This window comes from Myiozetetes cayanensis, unplaced genomic scaffold (genome assembly GCF_022539395.1).
Source record: "Myiozetetes cayanensis isolate MyiCay16 unplaced genomic scaffold, myiCay2020 scf10, whole genome shotgun sequence".
Taxonomy (NCBI): domain Eukaryota; kingdom Metazoa; phylum Chordata; class Aves; order Passeriformes; family Tyrannidae; genus Myiozetetes; species Myiozetetes cayanensis.
In genome coordinates, this window is record NW_026086605.1 from 29,813,063 (window position 1) to 29,834,496 (window position 21,434).

Here is a 21,434-nt window from a genome sequence, read left to right on the forward strand (position 1 = left end):
AGGCTCAGATGCCAGGGCATTTCCATGATTGTCCTGGGTCAGACCAAGGACCTACCCAGGCCAGTACAGTCTCTTTAGAAGCGGCTGAAAATCGATGTTTACAGAAGATGAAGATCATGGCAAGCACATAGAACAGTCTTCAGTAACTCCTCCCTGCACTCTAATAATTTCCAGGTGAGAGACCCTGAGTCACTTCTGGGTTTAGTAACTCTAAAGGATTTCTTTTCCATGAACTTTTCCAGCCTCTCCTTGAATTAATGAAAACTTCTAGCACTGACAGTGTCCTTTGGTCTTACAACTCTAACATCAATTGCATGAAGTTCTGTCTCCTTTGTTTGCTTTGGAGCTGGTGGCTATTCCTGTCTGGGGTGACTTGGCAAAGAGTCAGACTTTGGCTACACCATTTGTGCTACTTGTTTGTGCTACTTGTGCTTTAGAAATCTCTATCTCATATACCCTGGGTTGCCTTTTACACAGACTGATTGTCTTTTTGCCTGAGTAGTAGACTGACTTTTCCCCACACTGAAGCCATTTTCCCATCATACTATACAAGAAGCTACAGATTCATGAGTAGGTTCCCTGGTACCAGAAGTCACAGGATTACCTCAGAATTGTCTTTGATGTTTTAAACTATGCTTTATGGCCTTGCAAGAAAATCCTGAATGCAGTTGCTGAAATGAAGCCTTCCTAACATGGGAAGAGAGACATTTTGAGATGTTTAAATTACTGCAAGCATCTCACTGGAGAGGTCCCAGAAACAACACCAAAGCAGCAAAGAGCAGACAGAAACCTTTCCAAGAACGCTGCAGCCTCACTGCTGGACTTAGTGTCAGGGACAGTTGGAGAAATGGGGAGAGACACACTGCAGAGCTGAGAATAAACACTGCTGCTCTGCCCTGGATTTTCCTAGAGAAAGAAAGGGGGACCTGCTTCATCATCCTCCTTGTTTGAGCATTTGAGGAGACTCTTGCTTTGCTATCTGAGAAAAAACAAAGAGGCTCCCAGTGAGATCCTGTGCCTAGTGCTCTCAAGTTGTGTCTCAGTGCAGCAGAGGAAGCTGCACAATAACTGTACAGAGTCACAGTTTTCACTTAGGATCTTAAGTCTTTTTTTTTTTTGTCTTTCTGTCACCAGTGTGTGGATTTTACTTCAGTCCTAGGGTATTTCAATAATATTTTGCACACAATCCTTCTCAAGTATGTGCCTTTGCATGCCTGAAACACTTGACATGTCCATTAAAGACAAAGAATGACTGCAAAATTGCACAGAATTTATTTCCATGAAACTTTGGGGATTAGTTGCTAAGCTTGGTCAATGTGCCTTTTAGGACTGACCTAAAATGCTCCATTCTGGTTTTGATCCTTCTGTTTATCTATCCTTTAATATTTTGCCTTTCTCCTCAAAAGTGACATATTAATAGAAGGGGAGGGGAGGGGAAGGCTGTTTTTATTTCCTTCCTTGTTTTTCTTTCCTGAAAACCATGTCTGTAGCCTTTTTGCCTTCTGCTTGCACAGTCCACTGAGCAATAACACAAGTCTTTTTTTGTATTCCCAAGTGGGAAGGAAGAGCTGGAACTCTGAGTCTTGATGAAGTCTGAGAAAGGAGGTTTCTTTTTTAACTCCCAGATAAAAACCTGCAACAGTGAAATACAAAAGCATTTTCAGATAGTAAGAATGGTGTTGCCCAGCTCTGTGCTGTGCTCTGAGGACAGTTTTCCCAGAATGGGGTGAAACACAGGTGGGACAGAACTTTGTAATAGTGTGGGGGGAGGTTCTTTGGGGGAGGAAAGGAGCACACAGCACCTTTTGCTCTTGCTTTTCTGGCTTGAATGAGGTTGTGTCTTTTAAGAAAGAAGCCACGCACCCGTCCTGCTGGTTGGCAGCGTCTCTGCCTCTCTGCTGTAGAGTGGTAGCCCTGCAGCAAATCCTGGTGACCTACCAGGGGGACTGGGAGTGCCAGGCTAAGGCCAGAGAGCTGAGGTTGTTGAATTTAGGCAGGCAAGAGCTGTGTGTCACAGCTCACGTTTCCTGGTGTGTGTATTGTGCAGAAAGTGCTGCTTCTCCCTCCTCACGTGAGGTTTCTGTAATAACAGAGACACTGCTGCTGAACTGCAGGAGTTGGTAATATTCTATTTATCTGAATGTTGAAAGGGTGAAAGGTTGCTGTTGTGGCAAATTCTTTGCAAGCTTTTGCAGTTCTAAACACATGACCCTCTGCTGTCTCTAATGTTACGCTGCCATTGGCAGACTTTCCATTACATAATGTTGACCCATATTTGTGATATGTGACATTTTTTGTTAAACACTGTCAGGGATAATCTGTCACGGAATAAACTTCCTGATTACATCCTGAGACCCTGTCATCCTTTAGCACAAACGTAACTTGTGCCTCAGACAATGCTATTCCTTGTTAAGACAAGCAGAGTACTCTTCTTTCAGGTAAGAAAAACACCATGAGAGTATTGTGTGCTTTGAGTCTGAAATGCTTAGGACTAAATTCATTGCCAAGTGATTGCACAGAATCACATGTGGGAGTAATCTGAGCTTTAAAAAATGCTGATCCTAGCCCAGGTGATGGGAGCAGTGATAGACTGAGGGAAGCATGAAGCCTGAAGTGTGACTCTGCAAAATCGTGTCTCGGGCAGGTCCAGTTTTAAAAAAGCAGAGCTGTGGAAAAGGTTTCTCTGCTCTACTCTTACACTGAAGTCTGCCAGTATTTGGAGATTTAACCAGTTTTTTCTTCAAAAAAACAAGTGTAATGGTGTGGGGAGAGAAATAGATATAGCTCAGCCAGGGGTTATTGCTACAAGACAGCTGAGAAATGAGAGGCCTTTGAGGAATGGGAACACCCCCAAAGCTGTCTGCTTTCAAAGAGCTATGCAAAATCCATCCGTTCTTAAAAACCTGATTGCAGTTGCATAGAATAAGAAGTAGATAAAAGAAAGGTGTATAAAACACAGGCAGAGAGAATAAAATGGGAATTCTCTCAGTATTCAAGAACAGGGCCTGTTTCAAATGGACTTTATATAATGTTATAGCAAAGAAGTAACAAGATTGTGTGAGCTGCTGAAGTGTCTGCCACATCGTGGAAAGGAATGAATGTGGAACATAAAGCCAAGAGACTAAATACACCATCTTCAGAGAAAGAAATTTTCCATCCTTACGTAGGAGATGACTATGTGCTAAGAACAGTTGCAATATCAAGGAGAAAGGTTTTGCTTCTGTGCAGGGAATTAATGCTTGTCAGAGACAAAATTAAAACCTGATGAATGCAGTCTCACCCACTTTCATTTCTTTCCTCTCTGATTCTACATTTGTCCTCATTCTGTCTGTGCATTCATTCATATATTTCTCTCCCTTCCCACCTCCCCATTGACTCACACTCTCTCTCCCTGCTATTGCTTCCTTTTCATTTTCTTTTCCTTTAGGTTCCATTCCCACTCATTCCATTTCTCTTCTGCCTGACCCCTCTGCACACATTTTCCGTCACGGTGAAAAAAAGCAGAGAGACAAAGAGAAGAAAAAAACAAAAGATGAGCAAGGAAGCGGGGGGAAGGGGGGTGTGTGTGAAGAGTAGAGAGTGCTGGAAGGGTGCTCAGCATTGCACTTTCTCCCCATGGAGCACTTCAGATTTCTGAAGGTGTCAGAGGAGTCTGAGCTCCTGAAACCTGTTCCTTGCTCCCAAGCTGCAGCACTTGGCAGTGGCTCAGTGAAAGGTAACACCAGAGCTCATTTCCCTGAGATTAGTGTCCCTAGAAATCATCATAAGGAATGGAATAATCCTAAAGTCCAGTGGAAAGCCATCTCTGAGTGACAGACATCTGGCTATGTGTGGAGCTTACTACTGTGTCAGATCAGTGAGGACTGGGAGGGGACTGTGTGGTCTTGGGACTGCAGAAAGAGAAATGGGAGCTCTAGGGACTCTCTGGACTTGCTGTCATGCAATGCTGACCTAGCAACATCACAGCCTCGAGCACGTTGGGGGCTTGTCTGCAGTGAACTGCTGTTTCCCAAAGCAGCTGCTGCTGGTGTCTCAAGTTCAATGGCCGAATGGCATCAGTTGTGGTTTGGTGGAACAACGAATTGGTGCCAAGAATGCTTGTGGTAATGTGTGGTCAGCCCGTGACCTGGAGAAAGCTGTGCACTCCTGCAGCCCCCGAGGCCAAGAGGCTGCTCCTTTTTCTAGGCTGCGGTGGGAGGGAGCTGGGCTGTCACACCTGCTGATGGTGCAGTGCTGCACAAGTTTCATTTATTCTCCTATTACTCTTCATCTAAATTTTCTCCCTTTCTGGCCCCGTTCTTGTTTCTGGAACTGTGAACTGATAAACAGTTTTTAAAAAGCTTGGTATGGATAGCACTTGTACAGTGCGGGTCGTTTTTCCTTCCCACAAAAAGGACAGGTGGGAAGTGTGCAGGGCAGGTAGCCAGAAATGGCTCATTTCTGTACCCTCTCCTGCCAACCCTAACCTTCTGCCAGCTTTTCTTGGTTTATCAGCCTAAAACCGGCTGGTATTTCTTTCTGCGAATTCTTGCATAATCGAAGATCAGAGCGGATGCCCGCAGCCCTCGGGTGTGACTGCGCACAGCGGTCGCGGTGGGCTGTGTGTTTGGGGCAGGGGAAACCGGTAACGGTGGCTTTGGGGAGGTTTTGCCTCGGGAAGACTCTCCTCGGGTCATGGAATAACCTGGAAACAAACGGCGCGGCGGCGGTGGGCAGCTGTGCCCGCGGCCGGCCGGGGGGAGCCCAGCCCGGCCCTCGGCGGGGTCGGTGCCCGGCGGCGCCTGACCCGGAGGGGCTGGACATGCCGGGATCTTCCCGCGGAGGCGCGGCCGCCGTTACATAAGGAGCGGGGGGGGAAGGGAGCGCTCCGAGGCGGCGGCCGCGGCCCCTTTAAACGCGGGTGCCGGGGCGCGCCGGGCGCCCGCCTCGCTGCTGCCCCCTCCCCGGCTCGCTGCGGCGACAAATCCGCTCCCCGCCCGCCTCCTCCTCCGCCGAGCGCTCCCAGCCGAGCCGGGCGGCTCCGGGAAGCGCCGGGAAGCGCTGCCGCGCGGCTCAGCACAGCCCCAGCCCCAGCGCCCGGCCGAGCCACAGCAGGCGAGGGGCGCGATGGAGGCTCCGCGCCTGGCGCACACCATGAGCAGCCCCACGAGCCCCTGCGAGGAGGTGATCAAGAACCTGAGCCTGGAGGCGATTCAGCTCTGCGATAGGGACGGTAAGCCCGGGCTCGGCGCGGCTAATCCCTGCAGACGTAAAATGCTGTTGCCCTCATGGATGCTAATGCAAATTAATCCGCGCGGCGTATGGTCCTTTGTTATCCCCCATGAATTTGTAGGTGCAGCTGCTCCCCACCCCTCCAGCCGCCGCTGCCACCCTCCTACCACTGAGAACAAAAGAAGAAAGAGAAGGAAGGTTGCACCTTGCTGGAGGGAAGGGAGGGAAACCTGCCGCTCCCTGAGCCGTGCCTGGCATTGCAGTGCGATTACCCCGGGCGAGCCTGCTGCACAACCCTGCCCCTGCCAGGAATGGACGCTGGGGCTTGTTCTGGGAGAGGCAGCGAGGAGAGCCAGAGCCCGCGCTGCGGAGGGTCCGGAGCTGGGGACGGGCTGGTGGTCCCGGTGGGGTTTTGCTGCCCGCGGTCTCCAAACTCCTTTGTATTGTAGGGCGATTCCCGTGTTCAGGATACACGGGCGGATGTGCCGGCTGTCGTGGGCAAGTGGCCAGACTTGTTGCCGGTCGCTTGTGCGAGCGATGAGGCGGCGAGTGGAGCGAGCTGGGGCTCGCAAGATGGGGCTCGGGGGGGAGACAGGGAGAGGGAGATGGTTCAGCACCGCGGACAGCACCGCCCGGCGGGCCCGGCAGCGCCGAGCCCTGGGCCCTGCCGCCTTCCTTCCTTCCTTCCCTGCCGCCTGCCCTGCCCGCCATCCCTGCCCGCCTGCCCTGCCCTGCCGCGCCGCGCCTGGCGCCCGCACAGCCGCGGGAGACCGCAGTGCCCTGGGGACAGCGGCAGTCTGTCCGTCCGTCCGTCCATCCGCCCGCCCGCGCCCCGGACGGCACAGCTAGACCGTCAAGTTTGGGTTTAAGGTTGCAGGTGCGGATATTAAAGACTGTGTGTCGGAGCAAGCAGATAAATGTCAGGTGGTGATGAGGGACCGCCAAAACAAGTGGTACGTGCTCGAAGCAGCACTGACGGCTGAGTGGGGCACAACAGTCACGTCGTTTGTACACAACTGTGACTGACAGTACTAAACAGAGCCAAAAACTCACTGTCAAACAATGAAAAAATATTTTCTTGTAGAGTGGCATATAATTTGTGCTCATATGCCAAATGATTCCTATCTTGTCATTCCACATCGAAGTATTGAAAACAACTTGTCATTTTTTTTTGGATGCAAAATGTGCTTTGGGTGTGGAATTTGTTACCTGGTAAATGCACCAAGGAATGGAGATACTGTGTCAGTGATTAGTACAGTTGAATTCATGAAACTATTTGTCCTGAGTGTATTTTTGGAGCATAACTGTTGAAGGTGATGGTTATAGAAGGGGTCAGACCAGTTATTTTTTGCAAATTATTATTCATTACTTCCCTTTTTTAGGCAGACTTAATGTTTAAAAAGCTGAATATTTGGAAGCTCTTTCTGTTTCTTGAAATACTAAAGAAAATGACAAGGCACTGAGAAGTCTCAGTTATTATTTTTATAGCTACATTAGAAATTATTTGATTTTTTTTTTAATGTCTGAATTAAGATATAATACACACTTCCATCCATTCATGCTTAGCTCACTGCCACAGGAAACTGGGCTGTGTTTATAGCAGTGGAGGTTAGACTGTTCTTTTGTTAAAACACTTTTTCACTTATATTTCTTTTTATTGATACTAGAGATAAATAAAAATAAATTATGCAATCCTTCATATTTGTGTAGCCTAAGTAATTGCAGTGAAGTACTCCATGTTAATCATGGCAAACTCTATTTGGTTCCACATACTCTAGTTAAGGACTGCTTGAGTTCTGTGGAATAATGTCATACAGGAAAGCAAATGGTTTCTTTTTGGTTAGGCTTCAGTGGAAAACCACAGCTTTTCTGTAGAGGTGGCTTTGCCAACTAACCCTCCTGAAGCAATCCACCATCACACAGGGCCATTGCTTCCTCAATACATGGCTGGATTTCCGAAGGCGGCACCTGCCTTGGGGATGTAGGAGTCAGCTCAGTGCCTGCACTGGCTCAGGGCTGCACCTGAGCATCCTTCAGGATTTCCTACAGGTGGCACTTCTGTATCAAAAAGCTGTTTTAGTGGGAACACAGAACCAAGGAAGCAAAGGTTAAGGCGTTAATCCTCCTGGATAAGCGCCTATGCAATACATTCATGTCCCTGGTTGTGTACACGGGTACGTTTATATTATAAACACTAGCAGTTTGTTTTAGGGTATCTTTGTTGGGAAAGATGAAGTTCTTGAGGTCATTGGCGTCACTGAGGTTAATTGAAGTTTTGTGATAAATATCACTATATTACCCACAGTGAATTAAAAATATGGTAGATTTTCATATTCTGGAAATGTCCTTGGTCTTTAAGCTGCAGTAACTGTATAGGCAGTCAGTGAAATTGTAACGTTACACATCCAACTATGAAAAACTCTGCAGCACACTTAGTTTGGAATTGCAAGCAACGCTGCAATATAAACATAAACAATAATGGAAAACTCATGTAGATAGCAAAATATTATTCTTGCTTTCTGAGATGGGAGAATTTAGTATTAAGACATTTTGTGTTCAGAAAACTGGGTTATTCTTCCTATGTAGGAAGAATATGTATGCAGGAGCCACAAATCCGTAAACTGGAGTGAGCAATTAACAATATCACAACAGTTCATCTATTTTTAGAAGGTTTTTTTTCAGTGTTGTTCTTGTAAGCATTGTCTTCTCTCTTAACGAATCAAGGCCATTTAAAACCTTACAAATGTTAAATAAAAGATTACAGATGTATGCATTTTGGAGATTTTTTTTTTTAGATAAAAGCTCCTGATAGGATTTGGTTTAAAGTGAGCGCAATATTATAAAGCCAATTATGAGCTCTTGTTTTCGGCATCCTCTGTTATTTACAAATGTGTCTTGCATTATTTGTTCTTATTCTTTTAGATGGGTCTGATAGCACAGCACAATCCAACATGTAGTTCTTTATCCTTAACTCACCTCTTGTATAGGAAAAAGCATAACATTTGTTATTTTCGTTTGCCACCTTTGAACACTGTAGCCGTATTTCTGCAAACGTAGGGCAGAATGAAGGTTTAATCTGTGCTGAAAATTCCAGTGACCTTTTTATAAAATTTGTATTAGCCTCATCTAGGGATTAAACCTTTAGTAGATGGATGAGTGCCCTTTGTGTCACGAGCAGGCCAATTCTATGAGAAAACAGCTAACATCAGAAAATCATAAACCTGGGGAGAAAAAACCTGTGCTTTTCACAGGCTTGGTAGAACGGCCTTAGACGTGAGCAGCTGAATTTCCTGAAGCTCCACACTGTGGTTGTGCAGCACTCCCCCTACAGATGATGCGCTTTGGCTGCTGGGGTCCTGCCAGGGTGAGAGCAGTGATGCTGTCACCCACTTCTCACAGCTGGAACAAACAGATGGAAAGCAGAGGACACCTATCAAAATGCAGAAAGAAGAGCAGAGGAACAAACCTTCCAAGAGGATGTTGGAACTTGGGAGGCACAGGCTGGGGAGTGGGGCAAGAAAACTGGCCCTGAATATGCTGATAGACTTGGGGCAGTGGCTGCTCAAGGGGGGAAGAACAAGCTGGGGATTAGATTAAATGGGAAGGCAGAAGTGGGCAAAATAACCCTGAATGAAAACAGGAAAGAAGATGAATGAGCAAGGGAGATAATCCAAATTCAGGCAGCATGCCCAGGGAAGTGAAACTGGGGAGGAAAATGAGGAGGTGTTCACCCAGAGCAGATTAGTTTGAAGAACGAGGATGGGGAACCTGTGAGGGGTAAACCTGGAGACCTGTGTGCAAAGAAGAGACCAAAAGTACAAGAATGTGGAGGGGGGGAACTGGACAGCTTGGTCTGTAGAGCTGAGGACTAAAGGAATGGAACTAGGACTTGCTGAGCAAAGAGACTGGGACTGAAAGGACAGCATTTTGAAGTGTGACTGGGGAGTAGAAGAAGGGCTGGGACAGCAACAGGGCAGAAGAGGCCATGTGTTGGTGTGACCACCAGGGAAAGGTTAGTGTGTGCCATCTTTCAAAGCCACACACAACCCCAGGACACCAAATTCTCCTTGTTCATTTGCCAGCAAAGATTGGTACCATGATATCAGGGCTCCAGGGGTACTGGGAGTCAATAGCTGCTGCTGACTTCAGTGGGAGCAGGACTTTGAAAATAAAAGGCACAATACTAAGTGCTTTGAGAAGAGAAATATTCACCACCTTAAATAGGCACTTCAAGTTAGAAAACATATTTTAACTTCTCTGTGCATTGGTTTTCCATATGTAAAATGGAAGCAGTATTATTGCCTCCCCTCACAGAGATGTTTTCAAAATAAACTAATGAATGTTTGTTAAGCAGCCAGACACTGTAGTAGTAGCCTGAAAAACCCATGAGGTGCATGGAAAAAACCCATGATGAAATTCATAATTTTGTCTTCAGAGCAGAGGATGAATAATGTGTAGCAAATAAGTCCTGGGACTACATACTGAACAACAGCAAATAGCTGTTACAAGAAAAATAGTTCATTATGTAGGCAGTATTCATTATGCATGCTGAATGAGTTGGGATTTATGTGGAAAAATTAGTATGTAATCATGCAGTTAAAGACTATATCGTAATCTGAACAACGTGTCCAATTTAAGGTTATTCAAGTCTACTTCATTCTGGTATTTTCCAGCTACTGATGGCTTGAACTATTCAATCTCTCTAAAGTGCTTTTAAAGGTTTTTTCGGTCTTCGTATATTTGGAGACCGTGTTTGGGCATCAGGATCGGAGCTGGAATTGGTGTCTTGGCCAATTTCAATCAATATCATCACCTTCCAAACACTTGGCACCATCAGAAGTGTTTAGTCTAACAAGCTTGTATAAAAGCATTACATCATACAAGCTAAGATGTCATTCCTGGTTTATGTAAACAACTTGCATCTTTGGCCTTCCACGTAACTTAAGCATGTCTCATGTTCTCTAATTTATCTCAGAAGTTTGTTATTATGCTGGATTTATTGGAGCATTCAGAAAGATTTTTCTAGACTTCATTAATTGGGGCTTTCATGGCCATATTGTGTACACATTTGCCTTTGAAACAGAAGGGATGCAGTGGCATCATCCAGGCTCTGGATGCATTTTTCAAATCCCCTTTTTGGCATTATGGAGCAGTGTCACTGCTGTTTCTGAAAGGTTATCATGTACATCTGAGAGATGGGGAAAAATCGAATGTCTAGGTAGAATTCCACATGAAGGACAACTGAGAGACCCAAATTTCACAGTAATTCTTAGTGTCCTGAATGGTTGGTTTTGCATAGTTGTTTGGTTTTTTTAAAAAACCTATGAGACTTCTGAGCACAGGAATAAACAATTCATATTTTTTGTATCCAGCATAATGGAGAGGTGCTGTATCTGTGTTATTTTGGTAGGACACAAAATTCAGAGTTATGTTTATTGTTGGTTTTGTTCTTCTCTCCAGCTGCAATTTCGGAGATTTAAATTCACTCTCTTCAAAATGCCAACTGTATCAATTTTGTAGGGTTTGAGTGGTGGAATGCTCAACTAAGAAATGCATTTATTCCATAAAATCATCTCTAACTTGGCAGAACTTGAAAAGAGTGATGATTGTGGGTTTTTTGTTTGGTTGTTTTTTATGTGACAAGCAATAACGCAGCTTCAGGTAGGAGATAAAATCTAGTGCGTCACTTCAAAAACTCTCCTTTTGCAAAGAAAAATACATATTATGGTTTTAGATTTACATTCTTGCCAGAGACTTAGATTTCACGTGTGATATTCCTTACTATTGGAACACAGAAAAATACTAAATGGAGCCAAGCAACAAGTCTTCCATAAATAACCTTTAGAATGGTGGAAGAGAAGAAAACTAATAATTTGCCTGTCTTTCACTTCAGCTCACCATTGCAAGTATTTTATCCCTCTTGTTTTATATCATAAGTAATGATGTCACTGACTAGAGAGGCTTTGCTGGAAACTGGCTATTCAACATCCCAGTGTCAAGAAATTTCTGTTAATTCATTAATTTTTGGAGTTATTTGCTATCCTTCCTTCTCATCTTCTTTTAGAGCTCTATAACACTCAAATCTGCATAATTGATTATGAGCTCTTTTGTCTGTATATAGCAGTGACCAAGCTATATATTATTAGCTATTTAAATCTTGCTTGGTATTCTATTTGTGCCCTTTTTCATTCCATTATCTTTCACTGAAACTCTACTAGATCCTTTATAAAGCAACTAAAATATTTGATGTGTAATTATGCCAGATTCACCTGCTGTTGTCTCCCAGTGCTATTCACTGATATTAATAGGTTGAAACTCAAATATATGATATAGGTTTTGTAGTTAATTTCTACTCATTGTTATAATTAAAGCATTTTAATAACACTGTCTCCCACGTATGTCCTTCTTCTTTATGTTTTTTTTTTTTTTTTTAGATTATAGTTCCCAGATCCATTCTTTTCTTTATTCTGTAACAGAATCCATTTTAGTACTTCCTGCCCACGCTTTTCTTGCAGCTCCTTCTCTTTTAATGTTGTCTGCAATAGATAAATGTGATTTCTCTTTACAGATCATTCATAAAGACACTTAGACAGCCTTGAACTAGCCACAGGCTCTATGGGAAGCCAGTGGGCACCTGAACTCCTTACCTGTATGTCATTGTTTAGCCCTGCAGATCAGCAGTTCTCAGTAAGTACAGTGGCAGGAGGAATCATTTAGAGAAGAGAAATTCTGCCTCCAGCATTTGAGAAGCAGCAATGCCAAGCCAACCCCTCACTTAAAGTTTCATGTATCTTATGAAAATCCCAAAGACAAAAGCTTTTTTTTTAAATTTTATTTTTATGTTGCTTTTATTGAGGAAGAGTTAAGCTGTTACTATCCTCTTCAACTCTTTCATCTTCCATCTTAAACTACATTTTTCTGGTTTACTAGCAACTTCCTTCTCAGCCTACTAATCTGGTGGCTCTGCCACCTCTGCTAAGCAGCATTCTGAGCTCACCTCTCCAAATTTCCCCTGCAGTCACGCCTGTGGAATCTAGATCAGAGTATGTCCAGAAAGCCACTTCAGCAGCTTTCCAGAGGTTCCTGGTCCCAGAGCCATAGCTTCTCGAACAAACAGAATATTCCTTTTGTCATGTAAGGTGTGTTGAGGAGTGACTCTGTCACATTCGTATTTAGAGTTCTCTTGTATTTCATCATTCATTTTGGAATGGGTTCCAGCCAGGCACTGTTGTGTCTAAAGGCTTGCTGAAGCCTGACTTCCTTGGCCTTGGCTTTTCGTTCTGGGACTTCTCTGCCTCATTAGTTTTCCATTTCCACTGCCCCCTCCTCCCAAATCTAGAAAAGTCTCCTCCTTTACCCATTTCTTGTAACTTGTCCACCTTTTATTGTTCATGGCCTCTAAATGGCAGGTTCGGATGCCCTGGATTTTCTGATTAGGGCAGTTTTCAGTTCCCTCTGTGCTGCTGAAGTAAATGCCAGTATTTTAACCACAACTGAGGAGGTAAAAGTCTTTTAAAGATCAAAAAAGATTCCAGGTTTGTCAGTCTGGGTTTGTTTTTCTTAGTCCACTGGGTACAGTAGGTGCACCTTCCAGGCTGCCAGCACGCGTGGCCTTTCGTGCTTTTTGTGACCTGGAGGGCTATATTTAATTCTGGCTGAGCACAGCCCACAGTCAATACACTGTTCCCATTTGCCAGAAGTTTTAAGCATTTTACTTGCAGTCTACTTTCTTCAAAAATTCACAAACATGTCTGAAAAATTAGTACTGACATTGCCAGTACACGATACCTGTATAAAATATGTGACTGCTATAGGAAGGTATGAACAAATGCAATGTTTATGGTGTTGGAACTAAAGAAACCTCTGCTCCAGGATCACTTCAGGGTGGTTTCCTCACACTAGGTTTTGTTATACTGTGGAGCATCCTTTATTTGACCTTGAAAATATTTCCCTCAGCACAGAAGATTTGGTTAGAATTCATTGTGGTTACAGAGGTTACAGAATATTCTGAGTTGGTAGTGTTTGTAACTGGATCAGTTTTCACAGTGGTGTTTGTAGTTGAATCATTACTCAATTTTACGTTATTGTTTTCAGAGCGTTCTTGTTTTATTTACGCCTGAATGAACAGGGTGTTTTGCATGGATGTTTTCAAAAGCAATGATTAGCTGTACTGTTTTTATAACCTGCAACAGTTTCTCTGAGCCTTGACAGTTCTCGCTGCTGCCAGAAAGGGGAAGCCTTAAAACTAATTCGGTGGTGTTCTTTCATTCCTGCAGAGTGACAGAAAGTCAGAAAGGATTACCAGAGTTGCCCTCTTTCTTAGTTCCAGTTGTGGAGTGGTGTCTGGAGTTTATTTCCCCAGTATTGGAGAAAGTCAGACACAGCTGGCAGCTCCAGGAGAAGCAGAGTTTGAAGAATTCCCATACTAAGCTTTGTATATCCATGCACTGTTATTAGAATTCTTCAGTTTGCAATCATCAGAAGCATCCCATGAATTTCTTCCCTGAGCTGTTCCACTGGCTTCAGTAGGACTTTGTGTAAAAAACCAATTTGCATTCATAATGTGACTTGATTGAGATCTTACAACCACTGTATTTTCCTAGCTTTTGGAGCGTGTGTTCTATCTCATTTCATACAGATAAGGCATCTAATATGGAATTTTTCTCTCTAAACTGCAGTATGTCTGGATTTAATCCATCTTTAGTTGTGGGCTAGAAATAACGTTCTCAAAAGATTATTTTGGGTGATTTTTTTTACTATTCATTTCTATGTGTACTCATAGTTGAAGGCATTTGGACTTCAAAATGAGCAGGATAAAAAGATGTTAAAAGGCCCTTTCAATCTTGGCCAGCTGTAAGTACTAGTATACAAGTATCCATGGAGTGATTCATGCTGTGCCATTGCTCCTTTTAATCCAACTTATGTAAAGGGAAATTACACATGAGTTTGTATGAAGGAAGGGATAAAATTAAGAACAAGATGTGCAGCAGATTGTATTTTAATGCTACTAATGTCCATTTGATGACACAAAGTGAGTATTATGCACTTACACTTTTATGATGGAATTTATGCTGGTAATTTAATATGAATGTTCAGAAGTAAATATGTGGATTCTGATGAATTTCTAGCCTTCACACTTTCAGTGTAATTTCAAGATATATCTCTGATCAGAGGAACTGAAAATCCCCTGTCTGCTCACTGAATCCATTAGATCACAGGGAAGTTTTGCCCCCTTGTGTGGAACATACTGGAATTCTAGCCAGTGTGACCCGTGCTCTGATGACACAGCTACCACCTTACCGTTCATGAAAGGACAGACTTGAACAGTAAAACTTCACATGCCATTTACTGGGGTTGTCTCACCTCTGCCTGTGTGTAGAGGTTACTTTCTCTTCCCCTCTAGATGGAGGCACCTGAAACTCCGGGTGCATTTCTTTGTTTCCTTTATCTGTGAACTGCTTTGCACCGTGACTGGAAACCCGACCCATGGAATATGTTGCTTCTGTACTTCACTTTGTCACTCTGTTTAGGTAGCATGGAGTTCTTCAATCAAATCTGATGTACAGGGATCAGCAGCCTTTCTAGAGCATGAGAGTTTAATTTCAGGTTTTGTGACACATCAGGTAGCCAGGTGGCCCAGCATGACCTCTGTGGGACGAGCTTGTCCAGTCCTGTGCACTCTCTCATAACTGTACAAGTGCAGGGGAGACAGAATCAGAACCTGATATGTGAAAAAATAGTGATTCTCCATCTTTTGTATATTTTGTATATTGTATAATATACACACAAAATAATATTTTGCATATTGGGTAATTCTCAGCTGGTTTCTGGGTTGCTTCCTTGAGCAAACCATCAGCTGGCCAGTGGGGCTGTCAGCCCTAGTGCAAGTGTGCAGTGCTTGGGATGGAATCCACACAGGGAAACTAAATTCTTCAGCATATCTTAGTGTGCTTATTAGAGTAGCTCATACAGCAGGGAGTGGGAACTGGAAAGCATTCCTTGGGATGCTTTTAAATGCTCTAAATCCCAAAGATGAAAAACTAATCTAAATGTGAAGTCTTTTTAAGTAACATACCCGAGGGGACTTGTTTGGCGTAGTGAATTTGTAGAAGGCTGTGCAGCTATTGCTCTATAGCTAATCAATTTTTGTCTTGCCATGGTCATGATTGGTCACTTGTTGCAATCCAATTGCTGCTTGACAGCCTGTGGGATAAGACTGCATAAGAATTTGTAATGGAAACTATTGAAAGTATCCAACTGAGCTGTGCTTTTTAAAAAGTAATTCTGGAATTATTGAGGACCGTGGATTTGAATCTGATGGTTCATAATTGTAGGTTTCTTTTAACTTAATTACATCAAAACTTCCCTTTGAGTTTTCTCCTTCTCATTAGACAATCTTCATTACATAACCTACATGAGAGAGCTGTCACAAATGCCATCAGGAAAGGAACGTGATGAGCTAGACTCGTGACTTTTAATAACCCCACGCAGTCTGTGTGCTACACCTTGTCTGAGTGAGGAGTGAATTCCAGCGTGGTGAAAACTCTGCTGAAAGATTCCTTTTGACTACAGTATTCATAACTGTGTCATATTTTCATTCTAGTAACTGTGAAAAGCTCGAACTCATTGTAACCTTCCTCTTGATAAGGGAGTATTTAACAGGATCCTCTCTCATTTCTGCAGTTAACAAAACTGGCAGCAACCTGAGTTATCTGTGAGCTCTCTGCTCTTCTCAGAGGTACAAAAGTTAGTAACAGTCAACCGGTGGCCGACCTGCATCTGAAGACCTTGAGAGTGTTTGGTTGCCCTAGGAAACCAGCTAAAAATGAAACAAAACAGAACAACTCCTGCCAAAAAAAGGCTCTCAAAACCCCTATATCTTTTATTTCTTAGGGCCTGGGAGAAAGTCTGAAACCTGCATCCAATTTAAAAGTAAAAAAAACCCCAGTACAAGTTACAAAGTAGAATTTCCTGAACTATTGTGAATATGTAATACGTTTCAAATCACAGTTAGAAAGCACAAACTGGTGTAAACCTGAGCCAAATCCCATTCCTTACAAGAGATCTGTGTGAAAAGCACACAGCAATTACCAGAGCGCTGAAGTAGAGAAATGCTCATTCATGCCGCAGACTGCCAGGGCAGCCAGGGAGGTACAAAAGCCCTCTCATGCTGAGCACCCTGCTTTCTCAGGGAAAGTAAAACTGTGTTCCCCAGCCTTGAGTTCTCTCTGTTGCCCTTCAAGTGACGAGTTTTGCCCTTCTGTCTGGGCTTCCATTTGTTGAAAGGAAGAGGGGTTTAAGTGAAAAAACCCTTGTGTGATCAAGGCAGTTGCAGTTTTCAGGCGAGCTGGCACGTCACGTTACAGCTCATGTGAATGCAGGGCTGCCTCTTCTTGCTAGGTTTGAACTCACATGACTTAACTTGAAGGAGAGAACACATTTTTGGTTGTGATTAAGGCACAGCTGCAACAAATGGCACAAGTTGCTGCCAGCCGAGGAAGAATGAGGTAAACCAGTTTGAGTGTGAGGTTCGTAGTAATAGAGACATGGACGTGTTTGTTTGCTTCTCTGTTTTGTTTAGTGACATGTGAAAGCACAAATCATAAAAGACCACTCTAACATATAGTTAAGGCCTTCTCTAATATCCAGTTAATATTAAAAGCAGTAGAAAATTAAAGGCAATGCTTTGCCTCAGTTACACTGTTAGAAGAGTGTTGGAGCAATTAGGCCAGTGACCCAGAGCAGCATAACTTGGATTGGAATCTGGCCCCAGGCAACTCGTCTGGGGTCATACAGTCAATGCCTTCATCTTATGAGATCTGTTTTCCTTTGTTGTTAGTCTTGGAGACATAGACCATTCCATGGTCTTGGAGGCAGCTGTACTTCTTATTCAGCAGAAGAGAAAAACCTCATCCCATAAGAAGCTCCACATCCTTTCCTGCTTCAATATCTGCCCCTTTAATAATCAACAGAGTGGGAGTCTGCTGAAAAATGTCACTCCCAGTTTTCCAGCAGAACAGCACTGAGATAGGATCCTTCCAAAAATGCACCACAAAATGGGTCTGAGTGCAGTCTGAAGGATGGTCAGCATTTCATAAGGGTGCAGAGGTACCTGATAGCTCAGGCTTCTGCTAAATCAATAAAGTACATGCCATAGATCATCTAGCTTTTATAGTAGTGTTTCTGATCTAGTTATTTGCTTCCAAAATCTGGAATTCTGTATAACTCAATATGCACAAATTCTAGTATATGTCAGTGGCTGTAAAGTTCATTTTAGTTTTTGAAAAGCATTTAAAGTAAGCTAGAAGATGGTTTAGAACGTTTTACACCCTTTGTTACCTTCTTTCCCCTTCAGCAGCTGAGAAATGCACATTTTAATTAAAATTTGTTTTCCAAATGTATCTTGTAGCCAACGCATGCTGAGAAGAGCCACTTACCACCCGTGTGCTGCAAGCTTGCTGTGCTGAACAAAATGGGAGCATTTAATTAGTAGTAAATACTGTAGTGGCTTAATGTTTGTGGTCTACGATAATGTCCTGTTTGATTTCCAGAAGACTGAATTGCCCTTCCCTGGCTCTGAGGGTCGGAGCCGTGAAAACCAGTGGTGTGCCAGCAGGAGCTGGAGTGCAGCTGTAGCTATTTTTGCCACCCTGCAATCCTCATTCCACAGAAGGTTGCAGAGGAGCTTGTTTAGCTTCAACCTGACAAGGTTCAGTAAAAAAAATAAAGCCACACGTGTGCAGTATCAGCACTCTGAGAACCTCCATGGGAATGGTGTGCTGGTGTGAGTTGTTTTGCATACATGGGTCACTCAGATGGGATGAGGAGCAGGATGCTGATGTTTGGTGCCGATGTTTGCACTCGGTCTCAGCATATCTGGCCAACTCAGTTTACTTGGTTCTGGTATTCGTGGGTCACAGAAGGAGATCCCACCACTTCTCAGCTCTCTTCCACGAGGATTTGGTCAGTCCTTAGAACATGGTAGGATCTGTAGACCTGCATCTTAGATAAGGTGAAAAGTAGGCATGATAGCAAGTATGTCAATTTAATCTTCTAGGCTAGGTGGTTTTTTTAGTCTTACAGTTTCCAGTCCTTACTGAAGAAATGTGTACCTACATGGTTATTCATGACCTTCCAGTTGCATATTTTCATCTGAAAATGAAGGTCCTCCTTTTTCATAGTTTCTCCATATATTTTTAACACAGTGAGAACGAAATTTTGTGTGCACATGTGTGTGTTTAGCTTCACATTCCACTGAGTTAACACTCCTCAACTTTCATGCAATAAAATTTCAAAAAGGAAAGGGGAAAAATGGGGTAATAGTGGCCCAGCCTTGTAGAACACCAAGTACTCTATCAAAGCATAGAGGCATCCAGCTTTCATAAAATATTCCTCTCAAAAATATCCATAAGGAGTAATGGGGACCCTAAAAAGGTAATTGTGTCAACAGAGACTTGCATCTATTTCCATTTTAGTACTCATTCGAGGGTTTTGGCTGCTATTGACATTCTGGAAATGTGGTTTAGTTTTGAATGAGTAAGGTATAAATATTAAATACTTCCAAGATGTCAGGATACCAAACAAGAATTAAATCTTAGTGAAAGAACAAGGTCAGCCTTGCCAATTTAGTCATTGATCAGATTTGCAGTCAGGTTTTTGTCTTACACTTTGGGTTTGTGAAACTTGTGTGTGTAGTTGCAGTCACCTTTTCAGAAGTTCTTGAGCAACTTGACTTAAATCCTGTTGATTTCAGTAAGACTCTTCTAAATCATTTGGATACTTCTTAAGATATTACCAAATGTTACTTAAATTCTTACTTCAAGTAAAGATAGGTCAAAAATCAAAGGAAAAACTGGTACTGATTTGCACCAGTTGGCTGATATAGCAGAGTGCAACTTCCAGTGATATATCTGTATGAAATAGCAAGAGAGGAAACAATTTTGAGGAATTAATTTAATGATGGAATTAAATGCATTATTTGTTTTAATTAAAATTAATTACAGTTATTAAATAATTTAGCTATAACTGCAGTTAGGAAGATATAAATTCATCCACATTCACGCTTAAATGGTCCTGAGAAGTTTGATCCTATTAGTACTTTCAGAAAAAATATTGTGGGGATAAGTGCTAAACTGATGTATTTGACATAGAAATTCAGAGAAATTATTCTTTAAAAGCTTATCCCCTTTAAAGTATCAGTGCAGAGGATATTTCTGAGTCAGTGACATGTAGATTTCTTTGCTATGGAGTCCAGAAATTGCCTGCAGTGTAAAATGTACTTCCCCCATGTTCTTCCTCTTTCTTGTCTTTGGCTGGAATGTTGCAAATTATCAGAGGTTGCTGCTACATCATGAGAACAAGTAGAATTGACAAATGTAATTTAGGAAATAATTACAAAGGGTAACTGCATCTCACTCTTAACTTCTGTGACCTCCCTCTCTAGTGTGTAAAAAGAATTAGATTCCTCCAGGGCAAAGTTAAATGTGAGACATAACTGTGAGTACTCAGATAATCCCATCTAGCAAACTGCCTTTCTTCACTGAATGGAGAGTGAGCCTGGGGAGACTGAGGAGACTCACTGCCCAGGGCCGGTGTTTTTTGTTAGTATTTTCTTCTTTCTTAGCATAGTAAAAGTATTTTATTAGTGGTTTCCACAGTAGTACAACGTATCAAAATTGCACATGAACATCATTGCAAATCATAGGCATAAAATCTTTTGGACTGTAGCCTTTGTTTTTGGATTAGATGATGCCTCTTTTGTATCAAACTTATTCCAGGTATAATTCCACAGTTATCTGCGGTCTTATTGCAGGAGTGAATGTTGTTCTTGGCTTTTTTTCTTGTTACTGTTTCTACTGTCATATTTAAGAAATATTTGGGCTTTTTTATCTTTAACTTAGCAGTACATATGTACCAACAAATCCAGACTTGAGAATTTTGTATCTATGCCAAAATTTATATTCCACAGCAATGTTATAACTTAATTTCTGCTTACTAATTATAGTAACCTTCTCTGTAAAGATATACCTAATTTTCTGGTGAACATACTGTTGCATTCAGTGCCCACTGAGAGAATGACCTGAGCTGTAAACCAAAGCCCTACAGTTCTGATAGCACAGTCGTATTCCAAAATACAGCAGGGTAAGTCTGCCACTGCTCGCTGTCAGGCGTGTCACTCTTGCCCTGTGGTGTGAGTGGACAGCTCACATACCCAGCTGAGGAACCTGAGCCCCTGAGGTCCCACCTGCTTTGGTTCAAGGCCAGATGAGCATCCCAGATGGGTTGGTGTTGAAGCAAATGGCAGAAGTTCCAGCCCGTGCTGGAGGCTTTCCCGTGGTTGTGTCCTGCAGCTGCTGTGCTGCACCTCTGAGCCTCCTGGTGACACGGGAGTTTCTGTTTGCAGAACAGGTCTCGGTCCCGGAGCTGGCAGCGAGAGAGACAGGCAGGGAGAGAGTGGGACGCTGCTCCCTGGGAACTCCGAGCCCGCCCATTTCTCCCTGTCAGTGGCAGGATTGAGATACTGCTCCTGATTTGAATCATGGGGCCACTTGTGGAGTACATTCATCCTCCGTGTGAGACAGAGGGAAAATCGAGTCCTTTGTAAGAGGCAGAGACAAATTCTTCAGTACAGAAACAATCTCGAGATTGCTCAGTGCTTTATTTATGTAGGCACACTTTGGGGTGCATTCCCTGCTGAAGAAGATGGCAAGTACTAAAGGTATGATTGTGCTCCCAGAGCCTAGTTGTGTTCTCTTTGTTTTGCAGTGTGGAATATTCCTTCTGAAGTCAATGTCCTGCATTAGCAGGAAACAGATAAATTAATCCTTGAGTTAAAACCAAGGCTCAAGAGAATCTGAATGTATATTAACATTTCAGAAACACCCAGTACATATAAATATACATATTGTACTTCGGTAATGCTTTATTTCCGAATTTATTTTTTTAAAATTTTGGACAGAGTGCACGTTTCTTACTAGAAAATGCACAACAGTCATATCAGATAAGGGGAGCAAATAAGGAGAAGACTTAGAGGAGTTTATCCCTCTAACAGGATTTCTAGAGTCAGGCATTCCCTCTTTATCTAATTTAGGAATTGGTTTTAAAAGGATACTTACTTAGAAAATATTCTTAAATATGCTTATATAAATACAAAAATCTATATTGGGAGGTAGTTTACCAGGATTCTGGGGAAAAGAGAGAGAAGCATTTAAGAGTCTGAGATT

General features: G+C 42.9%; 1 protein-coding gene across 2 annotated transcripts in view; it reads left to right on the forward strand.

The window, feature by feature from the left end:
• The window catches only part of PHYHIPL (phytanoyl-CoA 2-hydroxylase interacting protein like), a 58,643-nt gene that overhangs the window by 18,557 nt on the left and 18,652 nt on the right, over window positions 1–21,434 (forward strand). The window contains exon 1 of one of the 2 annotated variants that reach the window (XM_050340785.1): window positions 4,946–5,212. The exons of the other annotated variant lie outside the window; for it this stretch is intronic. Coding sequence (XP_050196742.1) covers window positions 5,107–5,212 — 106 coding nt within the window. The 5' untranslated portion in view covers window positions 4,946–5,106. Of the gene's footprint in view, window positions 1–4,945; window positions 5,213–21,434 lie in introns of those variants that run through there. 2 annotated transcript variants of the gene reach the window in all.